The 18745-nt window shown below is 36.4% G+C and overlaps 1 protein-coding gene across 2 annotated transcripts in view; it reads left to right on the plus strand.

The window, feature by feature from the left end:
* Slc5a12 (solute carrier family 5 member 12) overlaps positions 1 to 18745 on the plus strand; it is a 50675-nt gene that overhangs the window by 10812 nt on the left and 21118 nt on the right. For both annotated transcript variants that reach the window (XM_021155925.2, XM_029474257.1), the window contains exons 3-9: positions 1853 to 1904; positions 2561 to 2628; positions 9147 to 9301; positions 9416 to 9556; positions 12771 to 12900; positions 14204 to 14292; positions 16797 to 16909. In XM_021155925.2, coding sequence (XP_021011584.1) covers positions 1853 to 1904; positions 2561 to 2628; positions 9147 to 9301; positions 9416 to 9556; positions 12771 to 12900; positions 14204 to 14292; positions 16797 to 16909 — 748 coding nt within the window. The remainder of the gene's footprint in view (positions 1 to 1852; positions 1905 to 2560; positions 2629 to 9146; positions 9302 to 9415; positions 9557 to 12770; positions 12901 to 14203; positions 14293 to 16796; positions 16910 to 18745) is intronic.

An 18745-nucleotide genomic window follows, 5' to 3' on the forward strand; every position in this document is an offset into this window, starting at 1 on the left:
GGCCATCACTGGAAAGAGAGGCCCATTGGACTTGCCAACTTTATATGCCCCAGTACAGGGGAATGCCAGGGCCAAGCGGTGGGGGTGGGTGGGTGGGGCACTGGGGGGGGAGTTTATTGGGGACTTTTTGGATAGCATTGGAAATGTAATTGAGGAAAATACCTAATAAAAAAAAGAAAGAAAATAAAAGAAACGAGCAAAATCTGGAGAAAAGTATAAACAAAGAAGTGACAAGTTTCCTGAAGGAAAAACTAATGCTTTTTGTTGATGTTTTAATTAAATGGTATTTTAATCAAAAAAAAAAAGAGATTTTCATTAACATGCCTGCTTGTCTCTGATGAGCTGCTTCTCCTTGTGGGCTTTAGATTCTTTAAGCTAAACACACACAAGCTTCTTCCTACTTCTACTCTCCAAGTATGTTCTGTTACAAGAGAACCTAAACTTCTGCCTTTGCCTGAAGGATTTGTCTAAGAAAGAGGAGGCAAGTAATACCTTTCTCTTTTGGCTATTACCACTATTTCATTAAATAGTGAGTATATAAAATACAATATAGGGTTTCTATCTCAATCAGTCTTATTTTTATTATTTTTTTTGAGTCTACAATTTAAATATAACATTTCTCCCATCCCTTTCTTCCTTCCAAACCCTCCCGTTTGAGGGAGAGCTATCCTGCTCTCTTTCAAATTTATGGTCTCCTTTTTTTCCCCATTAATTGTGATTGCATGCTGTCTTAGTCAGGGTTTCTATTCCTGCACAAACATCATGACCAAGAAGCAAGTTGAAGAGGAAAGGGTTTATTCGGCTTACCCTTCCCTACTGCTGTTCATCACCAAGGAAGTCAGGACTGGAACTCAAGCAGGTCTGAAAGGAGGAGCTGATGCAGAAGCCATGGAGGGATGTTCTTTAGTGGCTTGTTTTCCCTGGGTGTTTATCCTGATCTCTTATAGAACCCAAGACTACCAGCCCAGAGATGGCACCACCCACAAGGGGCCTTTTCCCTTTGATCACTAATTGAGAAAATGCCTTACAGTTGGATCTCATGGAGGCATTTCCTCAACTGAAGCTCCTTTCTTTGTGATAACTCCAGCTGTGTCAAGTTGACACAAAACTAGCCAGTACACATGCCGATCATATATGCTCATGTATATACATATATATTACTAAATATAACCTGTTCAATCCATATAAAGCTACTTGTTTGTATGCTTTAAGGCTGACAATTTGACACTAGACAACCAATAGGTAAAAAGCATTATTTTTTGGACCAGATATTTGCAATTTGAAGCCATGGGACTCACTTGGGATTCATATACACATAGTTTTAGATAATGGAATTCAGCTTAAAATAAAATGAAAGTTAACTACCAGTGAAGCAATTGCAAGCATGGCCCACGAGGGTCTGGATCAGGTTCTCTGCATATATGTTATGACTGTTAGCTTGGTGTTTTAGTGGGACTTCTAACAGGAAGAAGAGGTGTATTTCTGATTTTTTTTACCTTCTTTTGGGGTTCTTCCTATTGGGTTACCTTGTCCAGCCTCTATATGAGGGCTTTTGCTCTGTCTTATTATATCTTGTTTTGCCCTTTTTGGCTGTCATCTTTTGGAGTCCTGTTCTTTTCTGAAAAGAAAATGGAGGATGAGTGGATCTAGGGGAGACAGGAGGCAGGAAGGAGATGGGAGGGATGGAGGGAGAGGAAACTGTCCTTGGGAAGTATGAGACAAGAATTTATTTCTAATAAAAAATTAAAAAATATAAAACCTGGAACAAAAAATGATTAAAGCCAACAAAGAACTTTCTAGTCAGGCTTCCTTCTCCTCCTCCAACTTTCTGTCTGTTTCTGTGTCTAAACAGATTCTCTATACTGGAGTCGTGGTCTACGCCCCTGCTCTGGCTCTCAACCAAGGTGAGTCACTGGGCGTACTTCATCTCAAAATTTCTGAATTCTCAGCTTTGAAAATATATATCTGATACCTTGTGGGGGATATACTCTAGAGGTCACTATATATGTGGAGCTCTAAAAGTGTACTCAATACTGAAAATAGTATAAAACTATTACTAGATTTTGCTTTACAAATCTTCTTGCTTATAAACACACAGTTCAGTTGCATGTGGTTTGTTTAGGTGTTTCAGTTTTGCTTTCCAGTATTTGAAAGTATTTGAAATGATGTCAGATTTGCTATTGTACATTTATAAGTTCTCCATATGTCTTCTGTGTTGAATATGAGTTCATAAAGCAGAAGATCTCATCATAAGAGTAAAAGGTGTCTATGACTACATTGATATGTATACAACCCTTTTGAGATAATAGAATCCTGGAAATAAAAATAAAGGAAAAATAGCAACACAAAAGGTACTTTTCTCACTGACAGCTCCTATATTGAAGGAGCATAACAGTGACAGTAATTGAACTGGGAAGTACTAGTTCTTAAAATTAACTAAAAGCAACAACAAACCAGGGCCTAGGATCTAAGCTACAGAATCAGAGGAGGTCAAATCTGCTGTTATTTTTTGTAGAGAAGTTTCCTTTACTGTTTTGTAATGACTTTTCTTCTTTTGTAGTGACTGGTTTTAATCTATGGGCCTCTGTGTTTGCAACAGGAATCGTTTGCACATTCTACTGTAGTTTGGTATGTACAGAGCTTAAAAAAAAACTAGTATAAACTACTTTCTAAAATGGGATAAAGATACATTTCCAACCAGAAGCTATCTAATGATGGAGGAAATTGCTATTCTAAAACTAAATGAAAGCAGTATATTGCCTTATCTGTCATAATTTCTTGAGGAAGTCACTATTATTTTCCTTAAAAGTCTTTGTAGTATCTATTATAAAGAGAATTTGTTCATTTAGAACAAATAAAACTTTATTGTTTTGGGGCCTCTGTGGGTAGCAGCTTAGGGTAGGACTGTCTTACTAACCTTGGGTCATGGCAGGAATCTGAAGTGACTTATGTTTCATAACTTACCTTGATTCATGCAATGTAAAAAAAAAAAAGGAGAGAGAACGTGTCTGGAGAAAAATCCAATTAAGCCTATAAAACAACCTATTAAAATCATAAAATAATAGTTTTATTCAGAAGAATAAAACAATTGACATCAAGAAAATAATGATTACTGAGAGATAATTTAGTGAGAGAAATATCTGAAATATCTCCTTAACCAAAAGATAAGTGACCCTTTATAAGCTCTGAAAAAAAATTATACTTAAGAACACTTAAAAATTATAACATTAAATTTCTTTGGATACTATAAGAAAAATAATAAAAATACATGTATATGAATGATCAAGGACAGCTGTCATTTAATAATTCTGAAGGTTCTGTGACTATTTTGTCTTTTACTTATAGATTACATTTAATATTTTGATTATAAAAATTCTCAGTTCTCAAGTAAGCAGTGTGGTACCGATAGAATTTTATATATTTGTGGCAATTAATTGAGATAAATAAGTAGTTAATGTGCACTTACTTTGTATCTACTTCACACAATTAAAAGATTTTATTCTGCTGAATCATTGTATAATTTACTGCTATACTTTACCAGTTATTACCAGTTAGGTACATTGTCTATCTGCCAGAGCAAAGAAAAATAATTGACACATTATAGCTGGCTATACATGTATTTTGCAAAATGCTCAGATCATATACCCTTTGTAACATATACACTGCATAACTTAATATTTCTCAACATTGAAACACTTATCTTTATCACATACATCTTCATACTTTGATTTAGAAGAGGCACCTTCTCTGTCTAATTTGACCAGGTATGACAAGTTTGTTGCTCTAATAGAAAAGCAACTAGACTCTAGCATAACTTTTAGATGTGCAACTGAGATTGCACAGAAAACCGTAGCTCCCCAGGGAAATCTCCCACCATGCCCACCCACTTATAAGTAACAAAACAATGTAATATAAAAATAATTTAAATGTGTGATAATCAGAACTAATATTTGCAAAGTGTGTGTAGTGTTTGGACAAGAAGCATCAGGCTTCCTGGAGGGCAATCTCATAAGTGTGTCTTTATTATATTAATGAGTTTTGGAATCCTGTCAATGTACGTGAGGTTGGGACTTTCTTACTAAGTTTAGGTCTTTTGAGGGATCTGAAGTTACTGAGTTTAAAAACTCATTTTGTGTTGTTCAATGCAAATATAGTATTCTATATTTATTCTATGGAGAATAAATCCAGGTTAGCACTATAAAATCATCCAATTAAAATCCTAAGGTAAAATATCATCAGAAATAGATGAAAATACCAAGAATGAGGAACAGTAAAACCTCAAACAAGATTTAACCTCTAAGGAATGCCAATACTGAATTGCAAGTTGTCGAATAAGGAACAGATATGCATAAACTAGTATAATAAAGTATTAGTGTATCATGTAGTATATATCACGTAGTATATAGTACAGTGATGTACTGTATTAGTAAGAATTTACTATAAGTATATCATGAATGGCTATGTTATGTAGCGTGAAATATTAAAAAGGCAGTCCACTCTATCACTGGCAAGGCACTGGCCTATTTTTATGCTCTGGAGACGATCTGATCTGTAGCCCTGAAATCTCACCATCCAGCTTGCTAAGTTCCCACTTGTGGGTTGTTACCACATGCTTCCAAATTCCCACAACCTTTTGGGGTGTATTTCCTGCAAACCCATGCTTTGCCGCAGTACCTTTCTCTCTGGAACCCAGCTGAGTGTCCGCGTGAAGGAAAACACCACACAAATTAGTTCAGAATTAGCAGGTAACTCAATTGCTGGGCTCAGCACCTAACATGCTAATTCATAAGCCATTTTAAGTTTAACTCCTCTGCCCAGTGATTGGTTCCCTGAAATCTTTATTCATATGGAAAAGGTTCTGCCACACATTTACAACTATTACAACAAATTGGATTTATTTGAAGAGATGATTTTCATCTTGGAAGATATATATATGAAGAAATAACAGTGTACATTCAGAAAGATGATGAATGAAAGAAAAGAAATGAAGATATATTGATAACAAAATAATATTTAATTTATGTTCAATTGGAGTCTAGGAGGAGAATATACCAAGAATGGAGAAAAGACAATATTTACAAAAAGTATATTTCAAGTTCTATAGAACTGATAAAAGGTAGAAATCTACAAGTTTAGTATGTCTTTAAAGACGAGAAGAAAAGTCCCTCTCTAGACATCTCTAGTGAAAGCACTGAATAATATACACAAGGAAGACCTAAAATAAAGCTGATGATGTAGAAAGAAGCTATGCAGGCAGATGTCTTGGCAACTTTTATTATTTATTATAGCTAGAAACAGGAATAGTATGTTCAATGATGGAGAGAAAGCACCTCTCAAATTATAGTTAAGTTCCCAAGAAAGCTATCTTTGAGTATCAGTTAATCTGAGTCTTTACAACTAACAAATCACCCCCTAGGAATAATACAAAGGAAATGCTGTGAAGGGAAGGGGATACACTGACTGGCTTAAGTAGTGTAGTTTATGAGGAGATAGGAAATATAGCCTGAATGAGTCTAATCCAAAAGTCCAAAGTACCACACAAATCTGACACTTATTGAGGATGCTGAAAATTCTTTAAACTTTAGAGCATCTCAGATGTTGTACATTAGTGCTACTAGCAACTCTATCATAAACTTTGTATGAACATTCTCAAATCTGTAAGACTCTGAAATGTGAAGCACTTCTTTACCTATGCACTTAATGCAAATGTTTCTGAAGTTTTGGCACTTGATAATTGTTGTTTTAATGTAGTTTATAAGTAACATTATTAAATTTCTAATTATTATTTGTAACATAAAATATGAAAAATATAATAGTTGCTATATATAACTATGGGTTTAAATAATGCACCCCACAAAGTATTAAACGATAACATGTGAGTGAGGAAGACAGAAATCAGATTTAAAGCTTTCAAAAATCTTGAATTTGGAGCACTATTGAATTGTTGAAAATTTGTCATTAATGAATGGGGGAGAAAATTTCAAGAGCATCTATGTAATAAAACAGTCAAAATGAGAAAGTGGAGTTTAAATAAAGTATCTCAATGTATCTACACAAGAGAACAGGAAAGTAAGTATTGACAGAATAAGAAATGCTTAAAAGTAAGTAGGAATAAGTCTTTATGTTTCAGTAGTCACTGTGTAAAGAACCAAAAACAGTCATACACTGAACCAGCTCTGTGCTTCCAGTCTTTCTCACACAGTCTGTATGCCTAAAACCAGCATTTATTCATGATCAAATTATTGCTTTCAACCATTCACAGAATAACAAGCTAGTTAGTGTGGAGTTGAAATTCTTTCATTAGCTGTATCCAAGTCCCTCATCTATCCTTACCCCACCAAACCTCTGTTCCATCTCTTTTCTATCTAGCCAGGCAAGAGTGACAGTGCCTCACCAACAAACTATTTATCCAGCAGTGACTTTCTTTATTATACTCTCTTTATTCTTTGATCTTGTGGATGATCCACACTTGGGAATTAATCAATGGAAGAGCTTTTAAAAGTGATTCCTGCTATCCAGATCATTTGCAGTTTAGGAGTCAGTGCAATTACATTAATTAAATATAGTGAGAGGGAGGGAGGGAGGGAGGGAGGAAGGGATGGAGGGAGAGAGAGAGAGAGAGAGAGAGAGAGAGAGAGAGAGAGAGAGAGAGAGAGAGAGAGAGAGAGAGAGAGAGAGAGAGAGAGAGAGAGAGAGAGAGAGAAGATAGGGAGGTAAGGATGGATAGAAAAAGGGAGGGAGGGAGAGGACATTTGAGTCTGTTCTATTGGATTGCCAGCTGGTGCTCAGTTATGTGCAGAATCTTATACAACTTGTAGCTGTCAGTGGCCATGGGTTCCTGGGTTCCTGAAAGGAAAGATGGGGTTTTGGATGGGAAAGGCTGTAAGAGAAATAATGAGCCAAGACAAAGTTCTGATCAAGGCCAATGTTTACTTATGAGTCTGAGCTTATAAGGGGGTTGGGGGGGACCCATCCTCCACCATGCCAGGATCTCATCACTTTGTCAGGATCCCTGCTTTGTCAGGATAGTGTCAGGAAAACAGTTTCAGCCTCTCAGCAGGTAGTGGCATCTTGGAGGAAAGCTGCAGATGTGACAGGACAAAAGACTTTACATAGGTTGGAAGACTCCACCATAGGTGGGCTAGCAACTGTGGCAAATCAGGTCTGAGCAGCCTGCTCAAGGCTGGGAGGAGGGCACAAAAATGAATGATAAGTATGCTCTGAAAACGTAAGTCTTTAATATTTCATCTGAAAAACTGAGGTTTGACTCAGAAAGGATTAACATCTGTGTTTCTGTTTTTTGAGACAGAGATTCACTATTTGCACTGTATCCTGGAACTCGCTACGTAGACTAAGCTGGCCTCAAACTCAGAGATCTGTCTGCCTTGGCATCCCAAATGCTGGGATTAAAGGCATGTGTTACCATGCTTATTGGGTTTGGCATCTTTAAAGACAATCAAGATAGTGCTATACTGGAGATGTGTATGTGATCATGGGGGGGATTTATTGTTCTTCAAAACATTATTTCAAAACTATATGCAAATATAATGCTTTTAGCAGAGACTTCAATGATTAAGATTATGGTTTAATTTTAATTACCAAGCAAATGGTGGGCAACTCCAGTATCTCTGAAACTAAAGATAAATATGTCAACTTTTCATAGAAGTTACTGACACTCTGGAGGAGTAACAGAATGATAATTCCATTTTTTAGTGTTAAAAATATTACCTCCTTTCATTTTACTGGCACTTACTCACTTACAAAACACCTTTATATGCCACTTCATTTAAATTTTCCCTAATTGCCTTTGCCATGTTCATGATGGTCCTAGGGGATTCAGTGATGGAATGCTACAGCAAGCTCCCATTTTTCTCCTTCTTTCTGCCCATGTGCTTTCAGCAAGAACTCTATATTAGAATCATTTGTGGAAATTTTGAAACTCAGAAAGAAAAGAACAAAAGCCTAGTCTCAGTTAATTTCTCAGTTAATTTAGGACTCCTGAAGAGGAATATGGACATTGTTTTCTTCCTGCCCCCTCCTCTACAAGGGAGGCAGGTTTGGTATAGTCACCGCTTTAATCTCTTGCCTAATAATTATGGTGAACTTAACTATTTGATTAAACTTTCTGAAACTCTGGTGTGATTGCCTGTCTAATTGCCATGCTGCTTTTAACACTCCTCACCCCACATATATGTAGAAACGGATACTTATTCCTTCTTAGTTGTTTGCTGTGTGTGTCCCTGTTTTTGTCTTCTGTCTCTCTATGACTCTGTCTCTCTGTCTCTGATTCACTCTGTCTCACAGTTTCCAAATGTGCTGCCACTAGTTACATTAAAACTCTAAATTTGTCCAGCTGGGCCTGTGTGTTTTGTACTGAATTCTTTCATTTCTTCCTCATCTGTATTTAGTGCACTATGAGAATCTTATCTCTGGAATAGCTTTCAAAACCAGAGACTTTTTTTCCTTTTCTGCTCTGCTTCAAACCATTGATTATCTTGGATATCAATAATAACTTGGAGCTTTCTATTCTACTGCAACCTTGTAATTACAGTAGCTGACCAATGGCTACTGTGAAACAAATCTCATTCTAAGGGCTCTCTTTGCTTTTGGGGGCATCATTTAAATGGTCTTGTCTAAATATATCCATTCTGACATCCAGAAAATTTACCAATGTTCCTTTTGGTCTATCCACACCTCACACCTGTATCTCCCAGAGTTCTCTCATTTCCTCAGAAACCTACATTTCTTTTCCCTTCTTAATTTGTGTTCTGAATCTCATACATTTTTATTTATTCTTCAGAATTTACCCTAACGGCTATTTCCTCAGACCAAGTCATGACTCTACTGTATTTATCAAAAGTAACTAGTCTTTCATTACCCTTCTCCCACTTTTAAGTAAAAATTTGTATTTATTCTTAATTTCCAATTCTACCACTAACCTTAAAAACTCATAGAGTTTTTTTCATGAGGTCCTGTCTTCTTCTCTCAACATTATATCACCATATTTAACCAGGACTTGCCCTTTAAAAGATGCTCAGTAACAGGTCAGAATGAGTTCCTATGTGATTCAGTGGTGGGGAAACTATATGAGTTGAAGGGGTTACAAATCCCTTTTTCAATAACTTGTACCATTCTTCCCATTTCAGGGAGGTTTAAAAGCAGTGGTGTGGACAGATGCATTTCAGATGGTTGTCATGATTGTGGGCTTCTTAACAGTCCTCATCCAAGGATCAAATCATGTTGGTGGCTTCAACAACGTGTTAGAAAAAGCACGAAACGGATCCCGGCTACACATTGTTGAGTACGTTCAACGCTATTTTTTTATGCTTTATAAAATTTAATTACATGGCTTTATAAAGTGATATAAGCAGGGTATTAAAAATATCTCTGTTATTGCCTTCTTTCTGTGTCCTAGCTTTGATGTAGATCCTCTCAGACGGCACACTTTTTGGACAATTACAATAGGAGGAACTTTTACTTGGCTTGGAGTCTACGGAGTGAACCAATCAACCATCCAGAGATGCATCTCTTGCAAAACAGAAAAGCATGCTAAGCTGTAAGTTGTTGATTGAGAAAAAATTTTCTATGTTATCTTTTACCTTAGTGAGTCATTAAAGAACTCATGCATGTGAAAGAGAAAAATAAGATATTTATCTATTCTGTTCAAAGTCTTTGTATGCAATTGTATGTATGTGTGTGTTTGAGTGTGTATGTGTGTGTGTGAACATGTATGTATGTGTATATATATGTATGTATGTATGTATGTGTGTATGTATGCATGTATATATATTTATGTATGTATGTATGTGTATGAAAGTATGTGTTGAGGGTTAGTGGGTAAATGTGGAAGCTAGAGGAGGAAGTTGGATGCATGCTTCATCACTCATCATCTCAATTTCTTGTTTGTTTGTTACTCTTTTGATACAGGGTTTCTATAGATAGCTCTAGATGTCCTGAAATTCACTCTGCACACCAAGCTAGCCTCAAACTCACAGAGATCTGCCTATTTGTACCTCCTGAGTGTTGGGCTAAAGGCATATGCCATCAGGCCCCTCCAGGTCTTACTGTTTTGAGACATGACCTTCCTTGGTCCTGGAGTTAGACTGGAAGCCCAGTAATACTCTTATGTCTGTGCTTACCCAGCCCCAGAGTGCATGGACAGCCATGTCTTGCTTTTCACATGAGTGCTAGAATCCAAGCAGGGCTACATGCTCATGTAGCAAGTATTTGTACAGCCATTCCCACAACTATTTTAGTCAGACGTAACTATTTCCACTTCAGCATACTCTGTTTGGCTTTTCTCTCGATTAATTTTTGTCTTTATTTACTGAGAACTAAATAGGCTAGATTAGGTGCACTGAGTAAGGAAGAGGAACAAATCATGATTCTTGCTTATAGTCTCTATGGAAAGATAGCCCTGGTCATTTTTGATTCATTGTGTGTTATCTTCAGCTGTAGCTTATTTTGTATGTGTTAGGTAATTTGAGACATGTTTTGATATTTTAAATAGTTAATTTCAAAAAATGGTAACTGATGAATCAGGCAGCTTCATTTCAAATATCTCTTGTGGCACCACCGAGGGGATACAGGCATGAAGCTTTTACAGTACGAACACAGAAGAAAGCAAAGAACACATGCTATTGATTAAAGCTACATAACCGCCTTGCTTGTTCATCCCTATGCGAAGTCCTAGTTCTCTGAGTTGCTTACCGTCTTCTCACAGGTTTGCCTTAAGCTTCTGTTTCCCTAAATGTAGATACTTAGGAAAATGGAACAAATCAAGCTTCACAAATCAACCAAAGTTAAGTTCCCTCTATGTCTAACTCTCTGCTTCAGGATTCTTTAACACAACTAGCTAAACTTAGGATTTCTAAGGAGAGATTTAGGAAGTATAAAATGTAAGGCATGTGTCTGTGGCTGCTGCAGCTCTCACAGGGACAATTTATTGCAGAATATGAGAATAGGCACAGTTACATTTTCTAGGTTCCAGCAAAAAAATCCAGAACAGCCCACTTGCAAGAGAGAAAGCAAGACATTTTATTTTATACAGCAATCAGAAATCCCCAAATTTCACTCCATTTCAATCTCAGAGATCCTCCTCAAGATTCCTGACCCTAGTCTAGTCATTTGGAGTACTTCTTCACACAATTTTAAAATATTTTCAATATAAATTTATTTCCACTGTATGAGACATAGAATTGTCTCAAAATAACTCAACCATTTGTAAGTTTAATTCTACAGTGGGAACTAACACATCACTATATGTATATTTTTAAATTAAAATTGAAGAGACCAGATATATCACCTAGTATTCTATCAAGCCACCAGTGATGTATGAAAATTTTGTTACAGTAAATTATATTAAATCAGCTTTCCAAACACATGGTCATCACTTTATCATATACATGAAATGATGAAAAATACATGTGGCTTTGATCTTAAAATTCATTTAAAATTCAAATTTAAATAAAAACCTGCTTTTAGATGACCTAGAGTCAAATATATCTATAAAGAGAATAATCTTTTGGTGAAATAAATAATAACATTCTCTTTTCCCTTTAATATTCTTATTTAGTTTTGAAATAGGATTTCTATTTATTCCAGAATAGCCACAAACTTCTAGGTTCAAAACTGTTTCTCCTCTGCCTCTTAAAATGTTAGTACAATAGATAATTACCATATGCCTAGATGTTACTTTCTCTTGTGAAAGTAATATTTAATTTCTGTTTCTTAACAAATTAATAAATGGATGTTAGGAAGTTTAAGTTTCTCATCATTTTTTTTTTACCAAAACACCAAGGATAACATATCTTATTTGTTAAGAGTTATCATTTATTAAACAACACAATGTTTAAGGAAGGCCATTACCCCATGTTTGTGCAAAAACGTACAGACACCCAAATACTGGAAGAATGTATGGATGTGAGCATGTATACACATACATATATTTTTTTATGTAACTCAAACTGCATGCCATGGCCGCCATGAAAGAAATGTATATCCTTACATTTAAATGTGGAATCATCTTCTAATCCTGAGGGAATTAAAACAAACAAAAAGGGCCAGTATGAGTCGTCACATTGAGATTTTTAATTTTATCAGCACAATGTAAAGCCTGCCTACTTTTAAGTCTTCCATGAGATTAAGAATGTGAGTAAAATCTTGACAGTCAAATGCGTACATGAAAGTAAAGTAATATATAGTATCTTGAAAAAGCACCCATCTGAAATTGTGCATGTGTGCTGTAGAATAAAGTTAATTTCTGCAAATAATGTTTAAGATGATCTTCCTTTTGTTGATTTTTTCTGTTGTATCTAAAATACTTGACTTTAACTTTTATCTGCTCTCATCTCCAAAACAACTGTAACCAATACTCCTCTATTTTTAAGTTATCTTACTATTATCTCCCTGGAAGAACATTTTTTAAAATATAAGTTTGCTTTTTTTGACAGCTTCATTAATTGACTAGCAGGAAATTACTTAAAGTTATATAATGGGAATAATCATTATGTAAAATTTTATACAAAAAATAGGTCATATACCACACACATTGCAATCTGGTTGAAAACTCTTATTCAAAGGAAAATTCATCTAAAATCTTTACTTATTCATATTTGGCAATTATTCTAAAATCTGTGATGACCCATTTAATGTGAAGTTGTAAACTGTAATGCTTCCTGGAGGCTGGAGAATGAGTCCTTTGAAGTGTGCCCTTCAGTCTTTGCTGAGCTGCAATGTGTCAGAACAGTTGCTCATGTCTTTTCTTCTAGTGCCTTGTACTTTAACTTGTTGGGTCTCTGGATAATTGTGTCGTGTGCTGTCTTCTCTGGCTTGATCATGTACTCCCACTTCAAGGATTGTGACCCTTGGACTTCTCGTGTTATTTCAGCACCGGACCAGGTATGCAGTTTTCTGGTTCATAGCAGGAATATGTTATGTAGTGGTAGAATTATCCTTTTCTACATAAACCTACTCCCACTGGCTAAGCACAAGCCTCTGGGTTCTTTCCCTACCTCCAGGGTGACCTCACACACAGTATATTCTAATATATAGAAGTAGGCCTACAGAAAGAGAACACTTTTCCTTTTTCATGAAGACAGTCGGAAGACAGGCTAAGTAGAAGGCAAGCTTCAATCCATGTGTCTGGCTGTTGGTGATTCTCTTTTCTATGTAGTCTAAGAATTATTCATGATTCTTTAGTTGAAAACTGAACAAAAATGAACATAGCGCCAAGTACTTGGAATTAAAGATTTTAAAATGGAGCCAGAGGATCAAGAATTGGTTACAGAATGGATTTGAGAGGGTTTCCTGTCCTATATGAGACCATATTACAAAACTACAAAACACAAACAAACAAACAAACAAAACCAAGGTAACATCAAATAATAAAATGGAACAAATAGGTTGAATTAGGGGAAAGCTGGAAGAAACTTAGGAGGAGGGTGACCCCATAGGAAAACCAGAAATCTCAGCTGACCTGGGCCCACAAGATCTCTCAGACAGTGAGCCACCAACCAGGCAGCATACACCAGCTGATATGAGGTCCCTAACACATACACAGCAGAGGACTGCCTGGTCTGGCCTCCGTGAGAGAAGATGCACCTAACCCTCAAGAGACTTGAGGCTCCAGGGAGTGGGAAGGTATGGTGGAGTGGGGTTGGGGAGTGGGGGTAGCCTTTTGGAGATGGGGTGGGGAGGAAGAATGGGATGAGGAACAGTCAGAGGGTGGAGTGGGGGTGGGGGGGATAATGAATGGACTGTAGAAAATGATTAAAGAATTAAAATAAAGATTTTTTTTATTCCCATAATACCTATTATTACATTCCCACCATAGAAAAATATGTCATGAAAGTATAGATCACTAAATGTAGTTTTTAAAACTTGGACACACTATTCTCATGAGAAGCATTCTCTCCCCCTTTCTTTCTGTGTATATTCAGCCAGCCCACTCTGTCATTTATCCTTTTCCACAAGCTGGGCTACACCTAGGTTTCCTGAGAGATATATATTAAGGATGGGCTTTTAGAGATTAACTCTAAATTCACAGAAAACAGACAAGAAAATTTCACACACTGAAGAACTACTGGGAAAAAATTTTCTCATTTCAGTTGCTGATATCTGTATTTCAACACTTCGGTTATTGATGAGCTGACTCTTAATACATCCCTTCTCCCCCTCCCTCTATCTCTGCTTCTGTTTTTAGCTGATGCCATATTTTGTCATGGAGATTTTTGCAACTATGCCAGGGCTTCCAGGACTTTTTGTGGCTTGTGCCTTTAGTGGAACTCTGAGGTTAGTATGCTGACAAGCTGAAGATGATGATGGTGATGGTGGTGGTGATCGTGAGCTGACTGGAATGAGGATGCTCATGACCAACTGTCTACTGAGCACTTGCTGAGTGTTAAGTGGCCTTAAGTGGCCACTGCAATGCTGCATTTCTGTTTGATCATTGGTATCACATAGCACGTAAGAGAGAAGCTTGACACTCACTCTCACCAGTCTGCAGATGAGGAGACTGACATTTATTAAGGATGAGGCGGGAGAAACCTTCTCTTTGGTAAGTGAATAAGTAGTGGATGCAGGATGCAGGGGGTATTTCTCACATTTATTTTAAAACTTTCTATTATTTTAATGTTGTCTATATTCATTCCATCAATTGATTACATTGTTCCAGCATTGATCAAAAGCACAAAGTATTCTCACAACAGTTAGGGCAAACTCAGCTGTGAATACTTAAAAAAAGAATAAAAAAATAAATTTCCATACTTTCAAATTCTGGTGGGACACACAAAAGGGGTGACTGGCCAAAGACAAAATCATAACTCAGTACTGGAGACATTAAATCCCGACATTCCATGTCTGATGTCTGGAGATCATAGTACTGGAAGTTCCTTAGAGTTTGAGCAATTCAAACTCTGTGTTACCACTCACATGATATGTTGCTGTCTCTTCTGTCTTTGCTGGGTCTCCACTGCAGCTTCAACTTGACTTCTGTGACTACATTTCATTGTCCAAGGGTTGCTTCCTCAGCATGACCCTGCAACGTGCTGCCGAGTTGCCAAGCAATCTTTGAAATACTGAAATGATGAATCATATTTGATGTTATCATTTTGCTTCCTAATATAAGTAAAGAAATATTTTCTATTACAATGAATATCACAGTATATTTCTTATGTTATTAATGGGTAAAATTATCAATCATCTAACCTATGTAAATGATGTCAAAATCAAGTAGAGCAGTGACATATTTCCCTTCTAAATTATCAGCCATTTGTCTTACTTTTAATAAATAAGCCAATGATTTCAAATATTACTTTTATTTCATTCCAATTCTTCTATATATTTCAAATACTTCATGAAATCTACATTTTTGAGTCCTCCCTTGGTCCATAGCTGTAATGATGTCAGTGCTTTTAACGAATATACAATCTTGTATGTACCAGAAGCTGGTTATTGGTTTTCTTTTATACAGTTTTCTGTACACTGCAATTTTAAATCTCAATTATTTGTACTTGACATTATGGGATATTTTTCCATCAAATTATTAAAGACACAAATATTTTTGCAGTTTTCTTCTTTTCTATGAATTATATTCTTTTGTATCCTTATATAACTATGCTTTGTGAACAAGGATAAATAATTGAAGTTAAAAATAATTCTTTTATTATATTCTTTAGAAGGAAACATTCTTGGGTGATAGTTTTTCACCTTTTAAGTTTAATTCAGTTTTTTATTGATCCAAAAGTTTCTTGTTCTCTGTGAGGATTGTAAATAATCTTTTATGCTATTTTGCAAAGAAAACAACTTTCTGATGCTTTGGCACATCTATCACACTCAATTTTGTGATGTCTGAAAGAGAGAGAGAGAGGGAGACAGAGAGAGAGAGAGAGAGAGAGACAGAGACAGAGACAGAGACAGACAGAGACAGAGAGACAGAGAGAGACAGAGACAGAGAGACAGAGACAGAGAGACAGAGACAGAGAGACAGAGAGACAGAGAGACAGAGACAGAGACAGAGAGACAGAGAGAGAGACAGAGACAGAGAGAGAGAGACAGAGAGAGAGGCAGATAGAGAGGGAGACAGAGAGAGAGAAAGAGAAAGAGAGAGAGAATAGAATGGCTGTTAGCTGGTTTTTGTTTCTTCTCAGGCTCTCTCTTTTTCTCTTTTACTAATTACATTCCAGACTCTATGGCAGCTTCAGGCTGTAGAAGGCAACAGTCACCTTTTGTACCTCAAGGTTTATGCTCATGGTTTCTCCTTCATTCTCCAAGGGCTTTCACCTGTTTTTTGTGAATCTTTTTCCCACTTGTCTTAACTGTCACTTTTAAAGGAACATCTTCTGTCTGAGTCAGGGTACCTTATAACTGCCCTCCATTATAACTTCACAATTGTAATAAACTATAAAATTTATCGTTGTATTCCGAGATAGGCTACAAGGACTATGGCCTTTCAACACTTATGTGTGAATAAGCAGATACACAGATAGATACATTGTTAAGTAATGACAAACTTCATTTACTGTATGGTCAGGATAGTCATTTCTTTGTTGCTTCCAAATGAGCCTAGAAGAATACCCCTTTCATACACACACACACATTGGTATACCTGTGGAAAATTCCTTGACTGCTTGCTATGTAGTTCACTAGGTTCTAGAATGTGGACATGTATGGATATCTGTATTTCTCAAGTCTAGTTGCCATGCCTCTTCTGGACAATAAGGTTGACATATGATTCTTCCATTTTTAGTTCAGACCATTTTCTTGTGTGTTATTTTGTTTTGTTTTTCTTTTTGTAGCACAGTGGCTGCCAGCATCAATGCCTTAGCAACAGTGACCTTTGAGGATTTTGTCAAGAGCTGTTTTCCACACCTCTCCGACACGCTGAGTACCTGGATCAGTAAAGGCTTATGTAGGTATAGCTGGTGGAAATTTTATTCTATATTATGAAAGTTAGGTGGGATGAGAATCAGAATCTTCCATGTGCTGTTCAGGATGCATGAGTAGACATAAATACTCACTGAGATACAAGCATGTAGATCTCAAGCTTCCAGAGTTCTTACCAGAAGGGTACCAGGAAGGAATGGTGGTCTAGCTTACCTTGCTCTGGTCCTTCCTCTCAGGCATCTCATGCACTAATCTCTTTACATCAGTGTCTCTTGATAATGCTGAGTTGATCTTGCCAGACATTTTACATGTGGAGATGCTCAGTTCCAGACTCTCTGGGAGTCTGGCTGTAGAAGGCAACAGTCACCTTTTGTACCTCAAGGTTTATGCTCATGGGTTCTCCTTCATTCACCAAGGGCTTTCACCTGCTTTTTATGGATCTTTTCCCTGATTGTCTTCACTGTTACTTTTAAAGGAACATCTTCTGTCTGAGTCAGGGTACCTTTAACTCTCCTCCATTATAACGTCACAATTGTAATAAACTGTAAAATTGATTGTTGTATTCCGAGACAGACTACAAGGACTATGAGAATCAACACTTATGTATGAATAAGCAGATATACAGCTAGATAAGTTGTGGCCAGAAGATAACGGGCCATTTTATCAAATAATTGAAACTAAACACTTAATGCAACCAGGGAATGAGTGTTCCTTGTTTAAGTAAAAGCTGTACATTATCTCCTCAGCTAGAGGTGTGGGCTTGTTTCTTCTTTACTCACTCACTCTGGAATATTGACTGGATTCATCTTAAGCAGGTCTTGTGCAGTCAACTACAGTCGTGAGTTCATGGGTGCAGAGTTCCCGTCACGTCTACATGACAATGTTTTGATCTAGTTCTCCCCAACCTCTGGTTCTTATATTTATGAGTGCCCCCCCAATATATTCTGAGGCTGGGTGGAAAGGGTGTGATATAGATGATTGACAGTTGATGGTTGTTTGTTAGGAGAGATTAAATTTTCTTTAGAGATGTTTCTCATAGTTAAATCATGAACCAATGCATGTACCTACATATATGAGTATATTTGTAGGACTAATTGGACTTAGCAGATTACTAAAAAGTAATAAAGGCGATGTGAAGTTTGGAGGGAGGTTTGGGGACAGACATGAATATTTGGAGGGAGGTAGTGGTCTTTTAATATAATTGAAATATGCATGAATAAGATTCTCACTGATTTTTTTACTTATTAAATTGCATATTATAATCACTGAAGGAGTTATCACATTCAATTATATTTTCACAAATACTGATATTTTAAATTTTGATTTTTATTTTTGATTATTATATGTATATGTGTATGTCTGAGTATGGGTTTGTACACATAGTATAGTGCCCATAGAGGTCAGAAGAGAGTGTCAGATCCCTTGGAACTGGAGTTGCAGGCAGTGTGAGCTACCTGATGTGGGTGCTGGAAACAACACAATTTCTCTGCAAGAACAGTGTGTGCTCTGAAATAATAAAATAAGCATTTATTTCCTAAGCCTCTAAATTTGCTGCTTTTAATACAGATAAATTATGTACAATATATGCTTAATATAGAAGGTACAGGAAATTAGAAAAGTAATTTAGTTTGTAAGTAAAATTATACCTATATAATCCTGTTTCTGGTTGGGCTTTCTTTCTTTCTTTCTTTCTTTCTTTCTTTCTTTCTTTCTTTCTTTCTTTCTTTCTTTCTTCTTTCTTCTTTCTTCTTTCTTCTTTCTTCTTTCTTCTTTCTTCTTCTTTCTTCTTTCTTCTTTCTTCTTTCTTCTTTCTTCTTTCTTCTTTCTTCTTTCTTCTTTCTTCTTTCTTCTTTCTTCTTTC

Source organism: Mus caroli, chromosome 2 (genome assembly GCF_900094665.2).
Source record: "Mus caroli chromosome 2, CAROLI_EIJ_v1.1, whole genome shotgun sequence".
NCBI classification, from domain to species: domain Eukaryota; kingdom Metazoa; phylum Chordata; class Mammalia; order Rodentia; family Muridae; genus Mus; species Mus caroli.